Here is a 25,172-nt window from a genome sequence, read left to right as displayed (position 1 = left end):
ATAATTCATTGTTCTCAATTGTGTTTCTGTATTTTTTTTTTCAGTCAATCTACTGGATTCAAAAACAATCCAAGGGGAGCTGGGCTGGATCTCTTATCCATCACATGGGGTGAGTTTATAAATTATTAAAAGGGAATGTGTCCATTGCCTCTTGTAGGCAGCAGAAGCAAGTATTAATGTGTTCTCTGAAGGAAAATTATACTTCTGATTAAAAATTATACTATGAATCTATTTATTATATGGACAAGGACAACCTAATATTTGTGTCCCATAAAACTATTGAGAACTTCAAAGTATTTTTTTCTGAATTTATCAGTTGCTTGAATGGATCAAATAAATATTTTAATTTTTACTGATGTTATAGATGACCTATGTATGACCATCTAATATTTTTTTTTGTGATGAGTTCAGAATAAGTGAATTGATAAGACATTCTAAATTTCAAGATATGTAGGAAGTGTGTATTTGGAGAAGATAAATCTCCAAAGTCATGACCTTAAAATCAACCATGGTGACTACTGTGTGTAGGGTTTAATTTATTTTTTAACAATATAAACTGATGTTGCCTTGATTTATTTGTTTACAATATATGCAACATGTGAATAAGAGTTTACAATTGGGATCCAATTTAGGAAAAATATAAATTAAAATTTAAAATTTTATGCTTTTTACATATCTTTAATATTTACCAAGCCAGGCACAGAGTATTTGTGTATATGGTATTTTGGTGCCCCAAATATTTATAATGAAGCTTTTAAGAGAGAGAACTTTACATATTCTGTTTTCTTTTTAAATAAAAAGCAGGTCATACATTTGGAAAATTCTCATTTCCTACAAAACTGTATAATAAACACACCTTTTTGTTTCCTAGTGCAGCTTTCAGGAAATGAAAAGTGCTATTTTGAAATATTTGTCATAGTAACAAATTTAAGTATTCTTTTTCCCTTTCCAATAGTTTTCTTTTAAAAGTGATTGTAAATGCCTCACTTAGCATTGGTGTTCAGTCTTTAGATTCTTATGCCTAAACACACTACCAGCTTCTTCACAAGCGGATGTTTTCCATCAAGGATACTTCATCTATCTGTCATCTTTGTATCTGTTTCTCTTTCTGGCACACCTTGACATTGACAAAATGCCAAAACCTACAATCAGGCTTTCATTAGTTGCTTTGGAGGGAAGAGTATGAAGTAAGCCAAGGTTTGGTTTTCCCATAGGTGTAAAAGGAATCAAATGATTGGGATTAATGCACTGTCTGGATTGTTATAAAGAATGAATCGAAACTCAGGATTGAGCTGGAAAACTCATTTAAAATGAGCAGCTAAAAGTCAAATGTAATCCTAATAATTATTTTAGAAATTTGAGTTTCTCATTACTCCATCTGATAATGTGCCCTAGATACTCAGTGCTTAACGATATAAAAAACACAAAAACCATAATGACACTGCTAATAGAAATACACACTTTTTTTGTAAAAAAAAAAAAGAAAGAAAAGAAAGATGCATATCAAAACAATATCCTACCTATGTTTTTATCTAAAGAAAGTGCAAAGATAACATATTTCTATACATTGAGGATTGGGAAAAACAAATTCTTTCATTGTTAGTACCAGAGTTCCACAGTTTCTCATTTTTTTTTTAATTTTCATAGATAAAATAGGGTGGACATGGAGAGATAGGTTGGGTGCAAGGGTGAGATGTCCAGCACTATGGTACTACCTCAAGATGTTACAGCCAGGGATGTGGGACGGACTCTGGGTTGGTATTAGCCTATTCCCAACCCAGTCCCAGACTTCCAGAGTCCAAATCTTGGTCTCAACACCTCCTTCCTGGGGTGATTCTTAAACACGTAAGTTTAAGACACACTTCTCAAAATAACTTACCTCATGACATTTTCCATCTTTGGACCTATTTCCCACCTCCTTATGGCCTGAGAATCTCTTATGGTGTCCTCAGTCAACAGTTTCCAGTTCTTTTTTTTCCCTTACTATTGCCTCAGAGAGCTCCCTCAGGCATTTGGCTCCCTCTTCATTGCTTTCCTCTGTTCATCTTGCAGCTGTGCCTTCCCTATTTCTTCTAATAAATTCGCCTAAAACAGCTGGCCAATCTTTCCAAGTTTATCACTATGACTTTCAGGGGGAAAAAAAAAAAGAAAATTTCTCCAATTGGTTGTGAAATTCATGATACTTCCCAAATCTGAGAAAAACAAAAAGATAGAAATAAAAGGAGAAGAACAAGAGGAGGGTGGGGACCAGAGGGAGGAAGGAAGGAAGGAAGGAAGAATGGGAGGGAGAGAGGAAGGGAGGGGGAAGGAAACAAGGAAGGAAAGGAGGAAGGAAAGAAGGGGAAGGAAAGGGGGATTCTTGGGCGAGATCTCTCCAGGGGAAATTTAGGTGTGGTATTTAACACACTTGCTTGTACAATTATTTGTAGCTTTAAATACAATTAATTTTTTATTACCTAATCTCCTTCATTTCTGTATGACAAGGACCGATACATTTTATGTTTATTTTGCTTAGAGAGGAAATAATAGTTCAAACAATTGTGATACCTTTGATTTAAAAATGACATGTGATAGCTGGAAACAATTTTAAACTTCTTATTGTTTTGATTAATTAATGCTAATAAAAGCAGTTCATCTGATTGTAGGCTAACTAAAATATGAACATCAACTTCAAAGGAAAATATTGTAGTAACAATGTTACCCCATACTCAACTCCAGAAAATCCTGTTCTTGTGATTTAGAGCAGGAGGAGGGGATGCAAGGAAAGGTGACATGGATTTTACCTCATGGGGACATCTGGCAAGTCTGCAGACATCCTTTGCCACAGCAGGGGGCAGGGGGCACTCCTGGCATCTAATGAAAGAGGCCAGCATCACTGCTAAGCATCTTAGAGTGAAGGAAGAATAATCGGTTCCAAAATGATAGTGCAGAAGTAGCGAAACCTTAAATTCCAGGACTAACAATAATGCTCCATCAGGAGATGTGTGGGGTTCCTAAAGAGATGGAGGAATGCCAGCTCCTCCCTAACTCCCAATTATACTCTAATTAGAAGTTTTGAATTCCAAATCTGTGGAAATACAGATTTTAAATTTGAAATGCATCATTCATAGAATAATTATTTTGTCTAAGCTACATAAAATTAAGATATTTGGGGAAAAACAGCCAAGAGTAGTTCATTCCTTCATGTATTTAGTTTCAATTCTCCCTTTTACTCAAAGAAATATTCCTTCTAAAACTTTATAATTATGCATTTTTTGAGGAGTAATTACATCTGAATTTCTAAACAGTACTTCAAACTTTAAAGAAAATGAGGTAAGAAAGTATGATACTATATGTAAGTTTAGATCTTGGACAAAAACCTGGGAGTAAATGTAATGAAACTCTGATTTTCTTGAAGTGAAGGTCATGAAACTAACATACAAATTTGGAAACTGAAATTATCTGAGATGTCATTTTTCATTGGAACTTTTATTTGATACAGATATTTTCTGGCACTATGTTCACTTTTGTGAAGCAGACATAAACAACAATTTCTCTAGACCTTAGAGACTTATGAATTATAATAGTTGAATACTGCATATATATTCAGAAAGTTCAATAAACAATTCAAAAGCTTTAGTATTCTTTGATATGAGGAAAATCAACACTTATAGAAACCTATCCATATTATGGATCACAACCTGAGGAAAAAACCCTGTTGCTTATACATGAGTAGATACTTAAGTTTTATTGATTGTTTATTCGATAAGATCAATACACCAAGTAAACTTTCTTAATCTGTACATCATTACAAGAAGAAAGATCCCAGGGAAGTACAGCTACATAGTCTTCACTTAGGATAGTATTTATAGGCTGATTAAGTAGTACAAAAGAATCACGAGTCAGGATTCAATAAAAGGAACTCAAATATGGAGAAGACAATGAGACAGATAGGGTCCAGTTAAAAAAAGCACAGTCAGAAATGAGTTTCATATATGTATGATAAAAAACATCAATATTAGCATATGTGAAATTAAATTTCCTTAGTTATTTATTGATGCCTTAGCAATAATAATGCTCTTCAGAGCATTCTCTGGGTGGAGACAGACAGTTAGTTGGTTGACCACCCAATGTCTGTTCCTTGATTTCTCTTGGCTGGTAAAACATGGCTATTGCTCAGGTTTTCACCCCTTTTCTGTGGTATTAGGAAACTAGCCCCTTTGCAGCTCTGTGGGAAAAATGTCCATTCATCCCAGCGCTAATCATGACCACTATAGTCAAACCAATCTTGACAAAGATTGGTTTAAGCAAGTGTAAGTGAAGGCAGTTAGACTGGACCAGAACTCCAATCACTTCCTAGAGTTTCCTTCTGATATAAGTGGGGTGAGGACCAGAACTCCCTCCTTCTAGCATGTCATGTGAGGTCCAGGGTCTAGAGCAGCTGCAAAAAGGCAGAGCCCAGTGAGCATTAGAGGAACCAGACAGGAACCCTGGCATTACTGAACCACTAAATTATGGGCAAGAAACATCTTTCTTTTTTTTAATCCACTCTTAGTATTTATCTTATTTTCAAATTAGAGGCATCTTGACAAAATGGAATGTTTTATCTCTGGTTAAATATCCTGTTGTCTAAATCGAGGCTATAGCAATGCACAATTATATGTTATAATGATATTTGTATTTTCCCAGGTTTACTCTTTTAGTGCTTTAGTAAAATGTCATCGATAATAAGCAAAGCACTAAAATAGAATAAGCACATTATTTAGAATTGGTACACCTGCTTTTAAAGTCTGACTCTATCATTTATTGATGTATGATATGATGCAAACCAATTAACCTTCAAAAACATTTGTCTTCAGTTTTAAAAAAGGAATAATGATAATTCACAGCATGTTAAAGCTAATGAGACTTGAACAAATGAGATATTTATATACACATGTACATCTTTCACAATCTATGATAATGCATGTGAAAGGGTTATAAAAATGACATTTCTAAGACACACAAGCTTTGAGATTCTCTTATTTCTATACTCTTTATTGATATATATCCTTATGAGATATATATATATGTGTGTATATATATATATATATATATATATATATAAATAGATATAGATAGATATAGATAGATAGATATCCTTAAATCTCAGTCTATACTTAAAGTCTTGAATTTTCCATTTAAGACAAGGAAAATCGACAGTGTTGTATACGGTGCCAGAAAATACCACTACATCAATTAAGAATCTAACACATTGTCTTTTACATTACATTATTGTTATTCCATTAAATCTGCAGACTTAAGTTTGCATATAATCTAAACACTATATTTTGAATAGATGGAGTCAAAATGTGGTAGTTAGCTATCCATTTTATTTCTTATATGACTAGAATTTCCTCAAATATTAATATTTTAGATTTCAGATTGAATTTTGTCCTTCATAGAGACCTTATAGTCCTTTCCCAAGCCCACCCTCAACACCTCTGTCCTTTGACACAGACTAGAACATAACACCTGTTAAGCTCATCTACCTTCTCACACGTTATTTTCTGTTGTTCCTCCATAGCTCACCATTATACATGAACACAAATATTTGATTGACATTTTTGTTAGCCAGGAAACTGTGAGCACCATGAGGACAATTCCCATTTCATGAAATTCTCTTTTATTTGCAACATTTAGAGTACCTGTATTAGTTTCCCATTAGTTAATATTGTCTGAAAATTAATAAAATCTTATAAGAAAGAATAACAAATTTAAAACAAATTTTATATATGTTGAAAAAAATCTGATGATCCCACTCTGTTATTTTAAATGGTATCAATTTTAAATTTCACTTTCTTCATAAAGGCATACAGTTAATTGAACTCATAACATATATACAAAATTATATTTGTGTAATCTATCTTTATTTATTATATTCATCTTATTGTAACATCTTTAGTACTAGCAGAAGTATTTAATTAAATATATTTAAAAACTGTTTACAGCCCATGAATTGGAAATTAATTGATAATAAAACTAGATGAAGCCAACTTTATATTGGGAAAAAATGTATTGGTTGTTAAAAGCCAGAATCCTGGAAATAAATTCCACTTAGGAAAATCAGAAATATTTGAAGTGAATAAATCATAAATAGAGGTAGAAATAATAAGAATGCTTTTTAAAAAAATAATTGCTTTTATATTTTTCAGTTAGAACAATTTGCTTTCAATATTGAAATTACTGGCATCTGTGAAATCTGGATTCTTCGAATTATCTCAATTTCTAGCTTTCACATTGTGAATGGGGTTTGAAATGCAGAGAAAATATTTTGACAACTGTGTGTCAGCAATAACCACCTGGGAATTCTGCCTTTATGAACCACAGTTAGAATTCTACTTATGCTGAATAGTTGATCCAGGAAGATCAAATTTTTGACACATATGGTATGTGATTCTTGGTCACTTGAAATTTTTCTGCCCAGTCTCTATTTTAAACATGTCACTTTTACCTACTACACTAACCTTTCAAAGAAGGATGTCTGATCAAATTAGAAAAACATAACAAGGCTTTATAGCTCTTTTTTTTACCTTTCTGAAAAAAATGCACAGTGAAAGAAGGAAAACTGTGCATAAATTGTAGAAAATGGCAAGGTTAGGATGTATTTGAACAGTTTATGAAAATTAAAATGTTATGTATCCAGTGCTTTAAAAAATGGAAATAAGTTTTTCATCTCTAGCTCACATTGTATGTTTCTATATGAATCATCTTCTCTACTATAAAACTATTTATATTCTGGGAAATAGATTGGAATTTTTTTAAAAAAACACATAATATGCTTTGTATCTTTTAATTTGACATGTAACTTTGTGGAATTCAAGGTAAACAAGAGTTGAATTATATTTATGTGTGTTTTAGTCACACTTTATTTAAAATTAATTTTTGCTATGTTATCTTTATGTAATATCCATTCACACTAAAGTTAAATAAGAAGCTAAGATATTTTCAAATAATTTTCCTTTCTGGATTGAATGTTTGAATGTTTCGTAAATGCACTATAACCATTCAGTATTTTTTTTAACTAGCTTTAGAAAAGTGATACCAAAGACCTACTTTTTGTATCTTATTTGTTTCTCATATAGGTGGTATTTTAAATTTTTTTTTAATCTAAGGAATTTTTTGACACTAAGCTTTGTTTTTGGGGGGCAACTGCAGATGTGGGTAACTTTCTGTTCAAAAAGACAGTTATTAAAAAGTAACCAAAATGTAGAAATGTTATTTTTAAATGAAAAACTTTGTAATCAGTTCATCATCCTTTAAATTTGTTAGACATTCCAAATAGTATATTTCAGACTGAATATAAGTTGCGTCACTACTAAGAAATGTCCTCTTTCTTTAATACTTTATAGAGCACATACTTAGGATAAATACTATGTTCTAGCTTCTAAGTATTTGTTTATATGTTGGGAAGAAAATCAACATATGTAACCCAATGGAAACGAGTTTCAAATAGTTCATTCTTAAGTGTAAATGAAGAATTTAATGAAAATTTGTAAACAAAATAATACCCCCAAGTTTTGCTTATTTAAATTATTTTTTTAATTTTAGGAATTAATGGTTTTGACCTTTAGTTTTATTACACTCAAGTGGTTAATTTCTTTTGAAAGTAATTCTTTAAGAAATTAAATTTAGCCTGTAAAAAATATGGTGCAAAGCACTTTTTATATAAGTCCCATGACTCAAATGATAGCCATTGGACTTAAGAACATTGAAGGGTTATGATATCTACAAACCACCCTAAGTATTTCTGAAACCTTAATTTGTATGCTAATGGTACTCAATTTATTCTGGAGTTATTATACATAAACATATTATCACCAGTAATTTCTATGGAAGTTGCTAAAATCATTCATCTCCATTATTTGACACATAAGAAGAAAAAATCAAGGGGGCTTAATTTACTGGATTTTCTGATTATGCTTAAGTTGACAAATCATTTTCATTCATTCAGTAATGCAGATAAAAATACAGACAAAATACTTCTAAATTTGTAGACAGTAGTTGTTCAAATAGAAAATCCTAGATCCCAATCATGCCTGCTACATTGGAAACCCTGTAGGACCCAGTGGTCTGCTTTGGGGGGGGTGGTGTTCATGTGATTCTGATACTGCTCAAGTTTTAGAATCACTGTGCTTGAAAATCATTATCTGATGTAATGAAACACACATTACTAGATATTAAGCCGCTGCTTGATTCAGGGCTGTAGTTCATCTGAACTTCCTAATTAATACAACACAGTGGATGATGATTCATGATTAATATAGTCATTGCTGTTCTGAAATATGAGATTTTATAATAAACACACAGCAAGAGAAAATAAGTGTTTTACTGGAAACTTGAGGAATCTATTCTTAGCAATTTGTCACAGGGATTCATTTCAAGATCATCAAATTTCTTATGTAATCGTGGAGTTCAGTTTGAACGATTTAGCATCTGCAGTATTTACAAATATTTATGCAGTATTTATACTGTGTATATCTGACATCCATTGTTCATGAAAAAATATATGACATAGAGACCAAAAGATTAGAATAATCATGAATTAAATGCTAGGGAAATTGGATAAGAATATGAAGCTTCCCTTAAGTAGTGCCTAGAATTTGAGATTGTATGGGAAATGACTATGAGATATTCCTAGACTGTTACTAAGTTCATATCATGATGGATTTTATGTGTGATTATGGAGCATAGTGAAACTAAAGAACAGATAGGATTCAGAAAAAGCATTGTGGAATTTTCCTTGATGTACTACAAGAATACAGAGCAGGCTCTCTATTCAGTTCATTATATATCTTCAGAATTTGACATAATAGTTAATTTTCACTTTTTTCCCCTAAGATATTCAGAAGGAGCATTAAAATTTGATCATCCTTTCTTCTTCCACTTATCTTCCTCCTTCTTCTCCTCCCCATCCTTCTTCTAAGCATGTCATTTTTATAATGAAAACATACAACAAAGAGTAGATTTGGACAACTAAGAAAGATGTAAGAACTATTGTAGACACAAGGAAACTAGGAAAGGTAAACAAAAGAAAAAAGAGCATAAGGTACTCTAGCTATAGAAGTAATTAAGTTTCCCTTCCGTATGACAATATCAGTATACATGCTTTTGGCTTAATGTTAAAAGTAAGCAAAATTTAGCCAGGTGTGGTGGCACATGCCTGTAATCCCAAGGGTTTAGCCAAGGCAGGAGGATTGCAAGTTCAAAGCCAGCCTCAGCCAAAATGAGGTGCTAAGCAACTCACTTAGACCATGTCTCTAAATATAAAATAATAAAAAAAAAAAAAACGACTGGGCATGTGACTCAGTGATTGAATGCTCCTGAGTCCAATCCCCAGTAACCTCATACCTCACAAAAAATAAAATAAGCAAAACTTGAAGTGCCTGCAAAACGATAACCTCCCTTCTCAAAGTAACAAGAGCATGAATCCAACTACTAGAGAGACTGAGCCAATGAAGGAAGAGAAAATAGTTGCCAAGTGATGAAATAAAATAAGTTCTATTCCCAGTCTATGATTAGATGCTCACTCTATGCAATGGAAGTGAAGAAAGCTGATGGTCATGGTTTACTCAAAAGTTTCCAATACAATTTAAAAGTTCTGGACATTATGAATCAACTATGCCCATTTAGGAAATCCCTGCATCCATATGTCATTGCACCTCTCATGTTAGATGAATGTGCTGCATGGTCACTTTTGGAAGTAGAATTAATGACATAATTTTGAATGTAAATCTGCCTAGTGTCTTATTGGCAGCTAACAACAATGTAGTCATAAGCCATAGAAAAATACTGTTTGTAGAAGTTTGTGAGAAGGCTTATTGATAAAGCTGCCTCAATTTTCCATTTAGGGCAATGAAAATTTACCTTATTTGGAAAAGTACAATATTTTTTAATGCATAATTGGTTTTAGAGGCAGCAGAGACTGTAGAAATCATCTAGTGCAATTTGCTATTATGTAGACAAGCAGCTTGAGGCTCAGGGAGTCTTAGTGACTTGTCCAAGGTCACATCATTGCTCTTTGGGTCTTGGTTTAGGCTCTTTTTATTTCCTTCTCTGCCTTGGTTTTTAGATAATATTGAGTATTCAAGATTATATGATTTAATATTCAGCAAATTATACTTCAGAGTATTTTTTCACATTTCTTATCAGCACATTATAGTTTTACATATTGATGGGATTTTTAAAATGTATTTGTGCATGCACACAATATAATTTGGCTAAGATCACTCTCCCTCTGCACCTGCCCCCTCCCTGCCTCCTTCCCACACCTTTTCCTCTGTTGCTCTCCCTTTGATTTTTAGGAGATCCACCCCCACCTTTTTCCCTACCATTTTTCTCTCTAGTTTCCACATATGAGAGAAAATGTACAATTTTACAATTCTTAACCTTCTGAGTTTGACTTAGTTCACTTAACTTGATGGTCTCTAATTTCATCCATTTTCCTATAAATTCATTGAATGGCTGAATAAAGTTTTTTATTCATTTGTCTGTTGATGGACACCTAGGCTGGTTCCACAGTTTGATTATTGTATATTTTGCTGCCATAAACATAGATATGCATGTATTAATGTAGTAAGATGATTTTATTTCTTCAGTATATAGAATGAGAAGTGGTATAGCTGAGTTATATGGTGGTTCCATTTTGCCTGTGTTTCATTCCTTTCAGCACCCTATATAATAATCATATCTTAGGACACATCAGTCAGCATAGAGCCACTTTTTTCCAGAGTTTAAAACTGCAAATCTTTCATAAACCCATAAGGAAAATCAGGTAGCATCGAATCATAATTAGCTCTCTACTCTTGTTGATGCTTGTCTCCTCATCTGCACCTGATTCATGATCTAGAGACTAAGCTGCCAGTTGATCACTAGAGATTCTTAACTTATTCTCTGACAATCAGAAATTGATTTTAGATTAGATTCAAATATAAACCCAAGTCCACTTGCATCAAAAGAGTATCTTAAATGTTTAATTCAAAACCAAAAGAAATATTACATGATTTCAGGTTTGATAAGAATCAATAAATATTTGGGGGTATTTTTTAAAAAATAATGTATTATTTTAATGTGACAAATCTTAAGACAGAAGGATTAGATGTTATATCCTTCAGCCAGTAAATGTTTGAGATTTTAAATGTCCACACATGGTTATATTTGTTTTGTGTCTTCTAAATGGCTAAAAGAATTTCTAAATTTTTATTGGGTTTATTTTTCAGAAATAGATGATGATAATAGGTATTTTTTAAAAATAATTTTATACTTATATAAGGTAAAAAGTTAGTTCTTCAACAAAGTTTAAAAACTAAGGATAAATCTATACATAGGAATTTTATAACCCCAGAAAATTGTGGTTCAGAAAAATTTGCCACAGTGATGGTCATTTCTGCTCAATTGTGAATAGTTCCTGCAATATAAAAATGGCTTCTAAAATTTTTAGTATCTTGGACTTTGTTCATCCTACTGCTCAGTAATTGTTTCTGCTCTTACTGTGAGGTAGGTACTATCACAGAAAGTAGGAATGCAAACAATATCAATACCTAATATTTTTATAATGTGTTGTGTATGAATTCTGGTGCTTTCTGTGAAATGACACTTAGTTCCACCACAACTCTATGAAGTTTTACTCTCATTTTTAAAAAGAAGAAAGTGAGTCCACGCAATTTTAAATAACTGGAAAAGGATCAGGTGCCTAGAAACAGCAGAAGGAATGGAAGCAATCTTTCTATATTATACATATCACCAGTCCTCTGTGCAAAATCTTGTGGAAGAAGTAACTAAGATATTGCCTTAGGAAGCTTAGGTTTAGTGGAAGATAATAATTTGTGAACTAGCAACTATGCTACAATTACAGTAATCAATTAAGATTCACAAGAGATACAGTAATGTTACTGATTCTTCTGCTTGACATGAGTCGGGGAAAATTATACCAAGAGGTTGGGAAGCATAAGATGAGTAGGAATTTACCAGGTATGCATGGCTGCGCACCACAGACACTAAGTACAGGCTGAACAGCTATGTGTTTTGAGAAATGGCCCAGGTCATCAGAAAACAGAGCATAGCAGGGTAAAGGATGAAGTTTCTGAAAGAAAAAAAAAAAAGAAAAAGAATTATAATATCAGCCTGAATCATGAAGAGCCTCATATATCATGCTAAGCGACATAGATTCTATCTTAATGGAAAACTGCTAAGCAATATGGGAGTTAAGATGTTTATTCTGTGCACTTGGACTAGAGGTGCAAAAAACAGATCATCTACAAAGGTCATCAGAGAAGAGGCTTGGCAAGGCAAAGTAGGCAGGTGAAGGATACCAGGTCGCTTAGAACATCTGTTCTGAAAGAAAAATATCAGCTGGATACAGGTACTAGGGAGACAGAGGACTCAGGAGAATTTTCATAATATATGGGTGATTGATGATAACTTATGCATATTTTAGCTTCTACATCAGAGTTTCCCAAATTTAATGACATTAGAATCAACAGTAGGATGTCACCAAGGTAGTTACAGATCACAGGGCTAATGTTTCTTGTGTAAGGAAGATGCCTTGAGAATTAAAATCCTAGATGAATATTAAAACACTTACCTGCAAATATATTTAATGAGGAGTTTAGTTTTATGAAAGTCTAAAAGGCAGAAATTAAATGAACTTAAGAGGAGACATGTGATCATGTCTCATGTTGCAGATGGTCAATGAAGATTGAGAATAAATTCTGAAATACCCTGTTATTGACCCCCCGACACACATACACATATCTAGGCATGAATATATACATACCTACATACATGTCTGTAACCAACACATATAACACAAATTATGAATTCTAGTGCTTTCTGTGTAATGACATTTAAGTTCCACCACAATTCCATGAAATTATCTAGTTAGTGCTGTTCAACATTTGAATTGTTTCATTGCTCCCACATTATGAATGATTTCTAAAGTACTGAGAAATATAAAAGATCTCAAGACTAAATTTTTACATATATGACCACAGGCAGTTGAAGGAGATTATATAATACACTTTTAAGATTTTAGCAACACCAACTATAGATATTTTGGTAGCAGATGACAGTATGAAACTAAAAGCAATAGTTTTCTCCCAATATTAATTTTATGTTATAATATTTACACTCTAAAATTGGTAATTTCTAAAAAAAAACCAAACTCATTAAATATTGAAAAAAAGAGGAGGTAACTAGAAAATAAAAGAGAGAGGTTTAAACAGAATTTTCAATAATAATAACTTGAGGAAATATTTGTCATATTGTTTTTCTTTCAATATCCATTTACCTTTTGAAAAACATTGAGTTGATAGACATAAAATTTGTAGAAACTATGATTCTTATCAGAGACATAGGAACATATTTTCAACAATGTTTAAACAGGAGAGAAGTAATCATTTTCAATAGTAGAAAATGTTCCATAGGAAATGAATATAGACAATTAGAGGATAGCCAGGCATTGTGGTGCCTGCTTGTAATCTTAGGGACTCAGGAGGGTGATGTAGGAGGATCACAAATTTGAGGCCAGACTCAGCGATTTAGTGAGACCCTTAGAAGTTTAGCAAGACACTCTCTCTAAAGAAAAAATAAAAATAAAAAAGGCTTGGGGTGTAGTTCAGGGATAAAGTGCCCCTGTGCTTAATCCCTAGTATTGGAAACAAAACTAAAAAACAGTAGGAAACATCTCAAGGCACTCATGAATAAGTAAACTAATTATTGTAACTGAGACCTACTTTTTTTTTTAATTTCATGAATACTAACATTTATTTTGCCCAAAACATGTTTGGAATGAAATCAAGGGATGTTTTAGTATTTTAGATTATTAATTTTTTATTTAAAATTGAAACTAGTATGTTACTTGTATTGGTACACTACTTAAATCCTGAGGAAACACATACTTCTGAAGTGTCAGAAAAATAGGTTGAATATTTTTCATCAAATCCTGTATACCAAAGAAGGAATTTTTTAATTTTAAAGGACAACTGTTTCTTTAAATTTTATGTAGCTTTCTTTCTTTTTTTAAAAAATCATTTGTGGGTTAGTATGCTGATTCAGACAACTGATTCATTAAATCTTTCAGGAACTTCCTCAGTAAAGGCCTATTTTTTTTTCAAAAAGTAGTATGGTCCCAGCACAATGCTAAATAAAGATTATATTTAAAAATTTAAAGTGATAGAAAAGTTAACCAGCTGTAATATGTTCAACAATAGGATGGGGAGATCCCCTTTTGATCTTTCAGCTAACTAGTAAATGTCTTAATATGGAAGAATCTAAATGCTATTTACAGAATATTCAATGCAAAATAACTAATTATAAAAATGAAAACTTTCACTGTACAAAAGAAGTCATGAGGGCCTAAAGGTAGCACTCAGTGGTAGAGTGCTTGCCTAGCTTGTGCAAAGTCTTGTAGTCCATCCCCAGCACCAATGCACACGCGCGCGCACGCGCACACACACACACACACACACACACACACACACACACAGAACTGACATTATATGTAGTAAAATGTTTAAGTATTTAATTCCACAGTATAGCTACAAGGTTTGAGAGAAAATCTGTATCATTGTTTTTCGCAGACCAGACTTCTCTTTACTTTCTGGTATTACCTTTTTCTTTCTCTTGGAATATACAAGGCAGTCTCTTCTTAGGCAGTGATGTAAGTAGACGTAGAAGCTGTTGTGGTAAGTAATATAACATAAGCTCTGCTACGAAGGGGTCTTTGGAAGATCTTTGCTTTTATTTTTTAGGCACTTCGTCCACAGACATTTTAATGTCAAAAGAAAATAAGAAATAACGCCTGCCCAGAGAGTTCCTAGCTTAGAGTACCAGTGTCTCATCTCCTTGTTCATCCTCCAGCTTTCAGAGCTATAGTGCAACATGATCTATAACGGGTAGACATTTAATTATAGTGTTAAATTATTTCATGATGAGAGATGCTGGCTTTTTTAAAATTTTGGAATGAGTTTACACACACAGAAAAGTATAAAAGACAGTCCAAAGAGTTTCCATATATTCCATCTTGTTTTCTCTAATGTTATGATCTTATATAACCATGGTACATTTGATAAAACTAAGAAATTCACGTTGCTATATTCGTATTGACTATACTAGAGACTTTTTTTAATATATATTTCACCAATCTTTCCACTCATGTCCTTTTTTGCTGCTCCTTTATTAAGGCTAACACATGTATTTAGTAAGAAAATTTCCTCCCAGCAATTTCTATTTGGTAACACAATTTACCGTGTAGGAATTAGACTGTCATCAGTGTAAATTTTTAAAATAAATAGACTTTATCTCTTATAGCAGTTTTAGGTTTATTAAAAAACTGAACAGAACGTACCAAGGGTTCACATACATTTGCCATTTTCCTCCACAGTTTCTTCCATAGTTAACACTTTGCATTGCTATGGTACATTTTTGAAAATTGATAAACTAGTATTGAGACATTATATTAACTTTGGTGTATAGTTTGATTAAAGTCGACTCTGTGTTGTGCAGTTCTGTTTTTTGTTTGTTTTGGTACCAGGGATTGAAATCAGAGGCACTCAACCACTGAGCCATATCCCTAGGCCTATTTTGTATTTTATTTAGAGACAGGGTCTCACTGAGTTGCTTAGTACCTCACTTTTGCTGATGCTGGCTTTAAACTCGTGATCCTCCTGCCTCAGCCTCACAAGCAACTGGGATTACAGGCGTGTGCCACAATACAACCAGCCTGTTCTGTTGGTTTTGATGAATACTAGTACCCACCATGATAGTTACACCACCCTTACTGTCCCTTGTACTCAGTCTTTTCATTTCTTCCCCAACCTATTCCTCTATGACAGCCACTTATCCTTCTAAGGACTCATTAGTTTTGCCTTTTCCATAATGCCATGTAGTTGTAGTGATAGGGATTGTAGCCTTTTCAGAATGACTTCATGCATTTAAGTATCTTTTATGTCTTCCTGAGTAAGAAGTTTTTATTTGCTTTCATTATGCATCCTTCTAGTTATAGCATGTACTTTTGAATTCTGTACAAAAGTATTCTTTCTCCATGTGCTCCCTATATTTTGTACCAATTGAGTTCTGTATTTGTTAGTTTTTCATCACTGTGACAACAAAAATGCCCAGGAAAAATCAATTTAAGGGAGAAAATATTTTATTTTGGCTCACTGTTTCAGAGGTTTGAATCCATGGTCTCTTAGCGCCATTGTTTCTGGACCTGTGGTGAGGTAGAACATAATGGCATGGAAAGCATGGTGGAGAAAAGCCACTCACTCTATGGCTGAAGAGAAGCAGGGAGGGGAAGTGGATGAGGACAAGATATATAGCCTTCCAGGACATGCCATCCAATGACCTACTCCTCCAACTAGACTCCACTTTCTACAACTTCGACCACCTCTCAATAATGCCATTGAATAATTAATCAATCAGCATATTAATCCATTGATCAGGTTAGAGCTCTCATAATTCAGTTATCTCCAAAATTCCCTTCTTTGTTAAAAATATTTGTTTAGTTTTAGATGGACACAATATCTTTTTTAAATTTCTTTTTATGTGATGCTGAGGATCAAACCCAGTGTCTCATACATGTGAGACAACTGCTCTACCACTCAGCTACAGCCCCAGCTCAAAAGCCTTACCTTGTATTATTGTTTCACTGAGGAGTGATCCTTCAACACATGCGCTTTTAGGGGATATTTCAGATCCAAATCATAGTACTTGACCTTGAGGAACTTTTGCCATGACACATAATAGGGAAATGGCTGGTAGTAAGAAGATCAAGACAAAAATAACCCTGTATTATTGTAACAAAATATGTGAGACAATCAAATTAAAAATAAGAAAAGTTTATTTTGACTCAAGTTTTGGAGATTTTATTCAATGGTCATTTGGCCCTGTTACTTCTGAGTTTGTGGTGATGCAGTGCATCATGGTGGGTGCATGTGAAAGAGGAAGTTGCTCACTCATGAAATCTAGGCAGTAAAGATCATAATACAGGAAGGGAATCAGGTTCTAATATCCCCTGAGAGCATATTCCTAGTGACCTAAGAACTTCTACCAGGCTACATGTGTTAGTCAGCTTTCTGTTACTATCATAAAATACCTGAAATAATTGACTTAAAAAAAGACTTATTTTTACTTACAGTTATATCTATTTCAATTCATGGTAAGTGGGCTTGTTGTTTTTGAGTCTCAGATGAAGCAGTACATCTTGGTGGGAGTACATGATAGAAAAAAATGTCCATGTCTTGGCAGCCAGTAAATAAGAGAGAGGAAAGGTCCAAAGTCCTAAATCCGCATCAAGGCCAGACCCCAAATAACCAAACTTCCTTCCTTTAGGCCCCAACTCCTATAAAGGTTCCACTACCTTCTAATAGCACCATGGGCTAGAAACAAAGTCTTCCATACATGGTCATTTGAGGAGCATTTAAGATCCAATCTGTAGTAACTAACATTTGAAATAGTAGAGTAATTTTATGAGTTTAGTAAAAAAAAAATAATCAACTCCTTTTAACAGTAACCTTGAATAGATAGTCCAAAAGAAGGAAAAGTAAAATGAAAGAGTTCTTTTGTTTTACCTTTGGAAAGTCAAAGAGAAAAGATGGATGGGGCATGAGAAAGAAAAAAGAGACATTTGGAAGAAATGAAAGGAATGATAAGCAATGCTTCAGAAGTGCAGAAGGCCTAGAATTCACTAAGGTTTTTACAAGAAAACAAACAATTGTACATTCTGACAAAATCAGATATCAGTAAACACCATCCACATACCCAAATACACTTGCAAATGTGTGTGTGGGCATGTGTCCCTGCATTTATTTATCTATCACATGAAAACTAAAATATGTATGAAAATGGAAATATGGACATATGAGAAAGTTGATAGAAAGTTCATTATAAAGAATAAGGGCTGTTTCAAATATAGTTCCTTTTCTTAATGTATCTGAAAGATGTTGGATCTTAGTGGTTATGAATTTACTATTTTATAGAAAAGACTCCTGTCTTGTTTTCTCTCTTCCTTTGGATTTAAAATTTTTATTGATAAGCATAAGAGACAAGATGTGAGAAGAAAATGTATATAAGAGCAAATGAAAAGAATTTATGAATAAATTAAGATTACCTGACAATATCAAAAGTTACACAGAATGTTTCCATCTTTCATAAAACAGAAGTGCACATTTGAGTTAAATTTAGATTTCTCTAGGTTTTTTATATTCAAAGACTAAAAAGTCGTGATTTTTAAATTTGTGGCAACATGTGCTTCAGAAAGTATAGATAACTTTTAAAAAATAGATTAAAAGTGACTCTTTTAGAACATCTGACAATTTAATCATATATTGTTTTGCACCATATTCTTCTCAGGAATGGTCTGTTGTTCTTGTACTTATAAAAATAGTTGATGAGCACACCTGTGTTACTTGCAATTCATGCCATTGGTACTTCAACCTGGAAAGGAAGAGAGGAAACCACTATCCTTACCAGGACCTTCAAACAGAAAATATAGTACAACTGGTGTCATGATGCATTATAAGGTCACTGGCAACATACATCAATATTGGGACCTGAAGTTACTGAGTCAAGAGAGAATTCCATGATGCAAATTTTGAAGCCAATACATCCTGATTAAAGGTCACAGCTCTTTAAAGAGACATAGATGGCAGTAGGAGCCATGATCTCCAGACTCTGTTGAATAAAGAATATCATGCCAAGGCAATTGCAGAAGTTTATATAGTGGAGGAATTTCATACCTGGCTAAAATCAGATATGTCTCTCTTGATTTTATTGATTCAATCTCAAAAGTTATATTCAGTTCTACTTAAAAGAGAATCTACATAATCTTTAAATATTACTAAATGTACCCTATTCACTGAAACAGTTCCAGGATTTTTTTTTTACTACCTCATTATACTTATCCATAGTAGTTTTGTTTATTTACAAAATCATATATGCATGAAATGATTTCAGTGCCCATTCCTCGCCTCTTCTCTCTACTCCTCCATCTCTCTGTTTTCTACCCGCTGCTATTCTACTGATCTTCTTGTTACCCATTTATTTACTTATTTTTATTGTTCTTTCTACTTATACATAACAGTGAAACCCCCTGTGATATATTTATATATACACATGGCACGTATTAAATTCTTTCAGCATTTCCTCCTCTTTCTTGTCCCTTCTCGCTCCTTTTCAATCTCCTTCTTCTACTCCACTCATCTTCCCTATATAATGATATATGGTCTTCCTGTCCTCCTTTCTCCTAATTTGCTCTAGTTTCCACATATGAGAGAAAACATTACACCCTTGATTTTCTAGGTTTTTACTTAGCATGATACTCTCCATTTCCAGTCCATTTACCAGCAAATGGGCTTCTGGGCTGAATCCATAATTGGCTATTGTTAATTGTGCTGCTATAAACATCAAAGTGTTTGTATCACAACAGTATGCTGATTTTTGACCTTTTGGATATATAACTAGGAATGGGATAACTAGGAATGGGATATCTAGATTCTGTAGCAGTTCCATTCCTAGTTTTTTGAGGAATCTCCACAATGCTGACCAGAGTAGTTGTACTAATTTTCAATTCTACCAGCAATGTATGAGTATATCTTTACTAGTCATCCTCACCAACATTTTAGGTAAATTCCAATACTTTCTACTGTGATGTGCTCAGGAGCAGATCCTGTAGAAGAAAGTATGCTAGATACTTTAAGTTTGCTAATGAAAGTTATATTACCAACAAACTAAGCATGGTGAGGTAAGTGCAGTGATTGATGATAATTAAAAGCAGCAGAGGCGGGAAATCTAATTATCATGGCTGGATTGTCCATCAGGGAAAAATCATCTGTGTGTAAATGCTCATTCAAAAATTCATACTTCTTAGTAGAGAAAGCCTATTTTTTTTAGCTTAATGCTGTACCCAGCTAAATTAATATATTATTCAGCTTCTTTCAAATCAAGGTGTACCCATATGAAAAAGTTTTAAACACTGAGATGTAAGTAGAGGTGAAGGGCTTCTAAGAAGGTGCTGTATAGCAAGTCTGGTAATTGTGCAATGATGGAAGCCACATGCTGGGGGCAATGTACTGATGAGTTGGGAAGACCCCAGCTCATGGATTTGAGGGAATTGCCATAGCAGTTCCCAACTGCCTACTTCTAACCTCTGCAAGAAAATGAGACCTGGCACCTTAAATAAGATTTTCCAGATTTTATCACTACTAGTAGAACAAATTTTTAATTAAAGTTATTTTAGAAAATTAATATAATTCTCCAAAATATATGTTATAGTAGGAAAATAACATAATTCTAATATGAGTCTGTGTTTGAGAATATAAATTCTATATTTTCTATATAAACATGATATTAGCAGTAGTAGGAATCAAATGAGAAACAGAAAATAAATATTACGCCATAAAATTTCCAAATTCATTTGGTGACCTTGGACATTCTGATGCTGAAGTAGGAAAATGCTTCCAAATTTTATTTGCAGTGATTCATCTACCTATCTTTCTTTACTCTAAGATATAGGGAGAAGTCTCCCCTCTTCTGAGGTTGAAGATTTAGAATTTTGATTTAAAATTGAAATTCTCATGGTGCAAACATTTTCACCAATGCAATATTATTTCATAGCAATTTTTCTTTTGATAGAAATTCCTGTTCCACCTTGAGATTATATATATGTTTATGTTATTTCATACATATTCACTGGTAATCTAATTCAGTTTTTATGAGTATCACAGAAGTAATCATAGTCATTATGGTGTCCATATGAATCTAGATCCATGTGTTTGCTACTGTATCTTATCACAATTCCAAATCCTATTTCTGCCCCAACAAGTGATCAGAGGCAGAACAAAGTCACATCTCCATGGAGCTTATCAGGCATCTTAACTGTGTGCTCTGGTAAACCTAGAACACCCTGCTTGTGTGGCCCCTCATTATGATTAAAGGCTCTCAGATGCTGCACAGGCCTTTCTTTCCACCCCAGCCTCCTTTCACATATGGAAGTTTTAATGTAGGGTCAGGACCATTCAGGATGTCTAGGTGATTTTATTCATCTGCTTTTAAGAATTCTCAGGGCCTAAAATATTCACACTGTTAAACATTTTAGGTAGAAATATCGTTACATATTAAAAAAAAAAACCCTGGAATTCATGCCATTATCTGCCAGTGATTGTTTCAATTTTCAAACACTTAATTATACTTTTTTAAAAGAATATGATTACATTTCCTATCCAAATTTTTTTTTTCAGAATTAAAACACAATGTGGCAAGAGTGAAAACTATTCTTATGGTTATAGCAACATATTCATATAAAAATAAATGTGAGGTGTAGAAAAGTAATTATTAATGTATGTTTATAATGAAAGGATGAATGTCAGCATTATATATGTTGATAGGAGATTTTAATGATTTATTATAGAGACTAAATCCCAGCATTATTAAAACTGATTTGCTGGGAAAACTTAGAAACTCACTCAAGATTAAGTTTATTTATAAAATGTATAAGAAATTATAAAAAACATTTTGTCTAATTGTTTTATTTTATGGATATTATGTGTATATTTGTAAGATATAGCAGCTAGGGAAGATTAAAATCTAAATCTAAATTGTCATAATAAATTACATTTAAATAAGAATAGTTGTAATAAGCACTATGCTATGTACATTAACTACTATGTATGTAATAATTGGTATGTATGTCAGGAAAGATAGATATTCAGAAAATAAAGAAATCCACTGTGAACTAGGATCATTAAAGGTAAAGGAATTTAGAATAAAATTTGCTCTTTGCCTTGAAGGGTGTGTAGAAGTCAGAGAGATGAGAATGAGAACGTTTCATATTTACTCACTTCTAAGATATCATGGCCTTCTGCTTTCAATATGTTCATTCTAATGACCCCTTCTGCAGTGACTTTGCTATTGCCTCTTCATTCTTCATTTCTAGATTTCTCTGAAATGCAGATTCATGTATTTAAATTCCTTAACAGCTTCATCTTAAACTGAACTGATTATATTTTTATTTCCTCTTTCTCTCAGTACCCTAACCCAAAAATGTACTTCTCCTGTAGTCTTCCTTATCTTAGACACTGACCACCTCTTCATTTCAAGTGCTCAGGATAAAAACTTTGGCATCAGTTTTAACTCTTCCTTCCCTCACCTTCCAGCTGCAGTGGTGGAAAATCTTGTTGGTTCTGATCTCAAAATAAATAAAAAATATAACCATTTCTTATGACCTCCAAAGCTACCATCCAGGCCAACCACCACCAATATTTTACCTGTATTATTGCAAAATCTGGGTTCCCTGCTTCAGTACTGGTTTTATAATAGTTACAGTTTTGTTCAAAGGAGGATTATCCTGTTAAAATATTATGTCTACTTATAGTACTCCTTTGTTTTGATTGTTCTATTTTGTACTCATTTCTTTCCTTCTCCAATACTCCCTGGATTGCTGTGTTAGTCAACTTTTGGTCACTATGACATAAATGCCTGAGAAGAACAATTTAGAGGAGCAAAAGTCTATTTTGTCTCAGGGTTTCATAGGTTCAGTTCATGATGAGTCAACTCCATTACTCTAGTCCTGAGATAATGCAGAACCCCATGGTAGAAGGGCATGTTAGAGGCAAGTTCTCAGCTCATTGCTGGCAGGAAGCAGAGAGGGAATGAGGAGCCAAGGACAAGATAAATCCTAAGGTCATGCCCTCATGACCCACTTTCTCCAGCCACACCCCACATGCCTACTGTTACCACCTAGGAATCTATTCAGGTTTTCAGTCTATCAAATGAATTAGTCCACTGATGAGCTTATGGCTCTCATAATATAATCATTTAACCTTTGAACATTCCAGTACCATGTAACATGAGTTTTTTAGGGGACATGAAAGATACAAATTTTAACAACCACCTCCTACTTTTGTTTTCTCTATAACACTTATCACTTTGTAATATTCTCTATTTACCTTTTTTATCATTACAAAAATTATAATAATAATTTTTATCATAATTTTATAAGTTCCCTTTCCCTTTAGAACAGGTTTTTTGTTCTCTTGATGTATTTTTATGACTTAGAACAAAGTGATCACTGAGTAAATATTTGTAGAATGCACCAGTTAATTGAGAAGGTAATAAATGTAGAAAAATGCCCTCCACTAATCATTTTTTTGAGAAAATATTATCAATATCAATGTGATATGTAGTGCTAATGTAATGATAATGAATCCATGTGAATGGGCCACAAAACACATACTTTTATTAATTTTAAAAATACTAATTTGGGGCCTGGTTTCTGAAACTGCTTTGTTTAATGAACAGCTATAAGCAAATATGTTTTAAATTCCTTGATCAAATCAGGGTTAATTTGATAAATCATGTGAAAAGTTTCACTCATTTGATAACCATTTTGTAAACAACTGCTTATAATTGGTAGATTAGTCAAGATATCAGAGTATAATACAGAGTTTTCAAAGTCAAATATATTATGGTTTCAAAGATTGGAACTACAAAATGAAATTAATATTTTATTTGAAACTCTCAGTTATTCATATATTTTGTCCAAAATAATTGACACACTCAGCCAACTTTCTTTAAATCACACTAGAGTATCTAAGACCATACACACAAAGATTGTGATGTTAGAGGAATACTATAACATTATAAAATGTCACAAATTAATTTATTCATATTACATCAACAGAGTAGATATATAATTTTTAAAGTCTAAATAATGATGAAATAATTTCTTAGATTTTCTTTGTTGTTATAAACAGCAACCCTTAACTTAAAATTCTTTACAGACAATTTATCTGAATTTTTGTTCTTTTAAAGTTTCTTTTTATTTTGAATTTATTGAAGAAAATAAAATTGCATTTTAGAAATAAAGTGATAAAAAAATGAGGAAAGTCTGGAACAAATCTGATTCTCAATATTACTCTTATCCAGAAGATTAAATATAATTATTCAGTTATGGCTTTTCATCTACCTAGCATATAAAAGAGAATTTATTGATAGGAAATTTGCATTAAATTGTGTAAAAAAAAAGTTAAATTGTGTTAAAATATTTGTAAGATTTTTGTTAGTTTTTCCAAAGAAAAAATTCATTAAAGAATTCATGAAGTTTGTCCAAGTGACTTCTATAAAAGTGCCTACTGTGCATGTGTATGTTAGTGTTGTATATTAAACATGAAAAGATGAATGTGTGTCATGATTTCCAGGTTGAAGGTCATTCAGGACCAATAGGCCCCCAAATGTACATAAAATCAATATGTTATAAGGACTAAAGTATGATAAATGATCTTCTATATTTTTCCACTTTAATACCGCATGAACTCTTTTTCACATTGTAACTACAGTTTTACCTAATTTGTAACATTTAAAACAGATTCCTCATAGTCTAGGAAACAAATAAACTATGGTTTTCTTTGGAATAGCATTTATTGAACATTGCCTTGTGCCAAGCACTGACAATATGTATGATTTCATAATCTTCCCCAAAGCACATTAATATTTAACCAATCTTAATAGTAACCAAAGATGGTATTACCTATGAGAAAGTAAATGCTTAAACGAGATTTTAGATTAGATCAATTTATGATTGCAAAATATTTTCATTTTTAAGGTGGCTCTTGGATTCTTATTGTAGATTCTGAATAAGAAAAGGTTAACACTTTCCCCAGTAGCAGGTTTCACAAATACTATTATAAAAGCTAAAGAATAAAACAAAAATTATCACTTTCCATATATAGTTTAAGAATGTTAAATTTTACAAACAACTCATTTGTCTGTTGAGGTCTGAGCTTTCTGGAGCGAGTGAAAATATGTTTTTAGTGATTTCTTTCATGAGATTACCCTTTCTCATCTTTGGAAACATTTAGCAGATTCACGCTCATACTCAGTGTGTAGCTGCATGTTGGGAACCAAGTGTACTGCAGTGGTAGGAGTAATTACAGCTGTCAGTTCTTTCAACATGAGAAAACAACCTCATTTCAACTTTACAAGAAACAGATTGTAAGTATCCAAAGGGAAAGAAATAACAGCCTCTCTGTGATGAACAGCGTGGTGATTGTTAAACTAGTAAACTTGGCCATTTGGAGCGATATATTTACTAGACACTGTTGAGAAGAAGATACAGTCTACATGCAAGTTCTAGAGGATTTTTAAAAATGAACAAACAA

General features: G+C 32.9%; 1 protein-coding gene across 2 annotated transcripts in view; it reads left to right on the top strand.

Annotated features, from left to right (window-relative positions):
• Nucleotides 1-25,172, top strand: part of Epha3 (EPH receptor A3) — a 336,639-nt gene that overhangs the window by 18,754 nt on the left and 292,713 nt on the right. For both annotated transcript variants that reach the window (XM_021732341.3, XM_005334163.3), the window contains exon 2: nt 45-109. In XM_021732341.3, the coding sequence (XP_021588016.1) occupies nt 45-109 (65 nt within the window). The remainder of the gene's footprint in view (nt 1-44; nt 110-25,172) is intronic.

Source organism: Ictidomys tridecemlineatus, chromosome 3, assembly GCF_052094955.1.
Source record: "Ictidomys tridecemlineatus isolate mIctTri1 chromosome 3, mIctTri1.hap1, whole genome shotgun sequence".
Classification (NCBI taxonomy): domain Eukaryota; kingdom Metazoa; phylum Chordata; class Mammalia; order Rodentia; family Sciuridae; genus Ictidomys; species Ictidomys tridecemlineatus.
The sequence above is the reverse complement of the archived record's forward strand: the minus strand, read 5'-3'. Positions and strand labels throughout refer to the sequence as shown.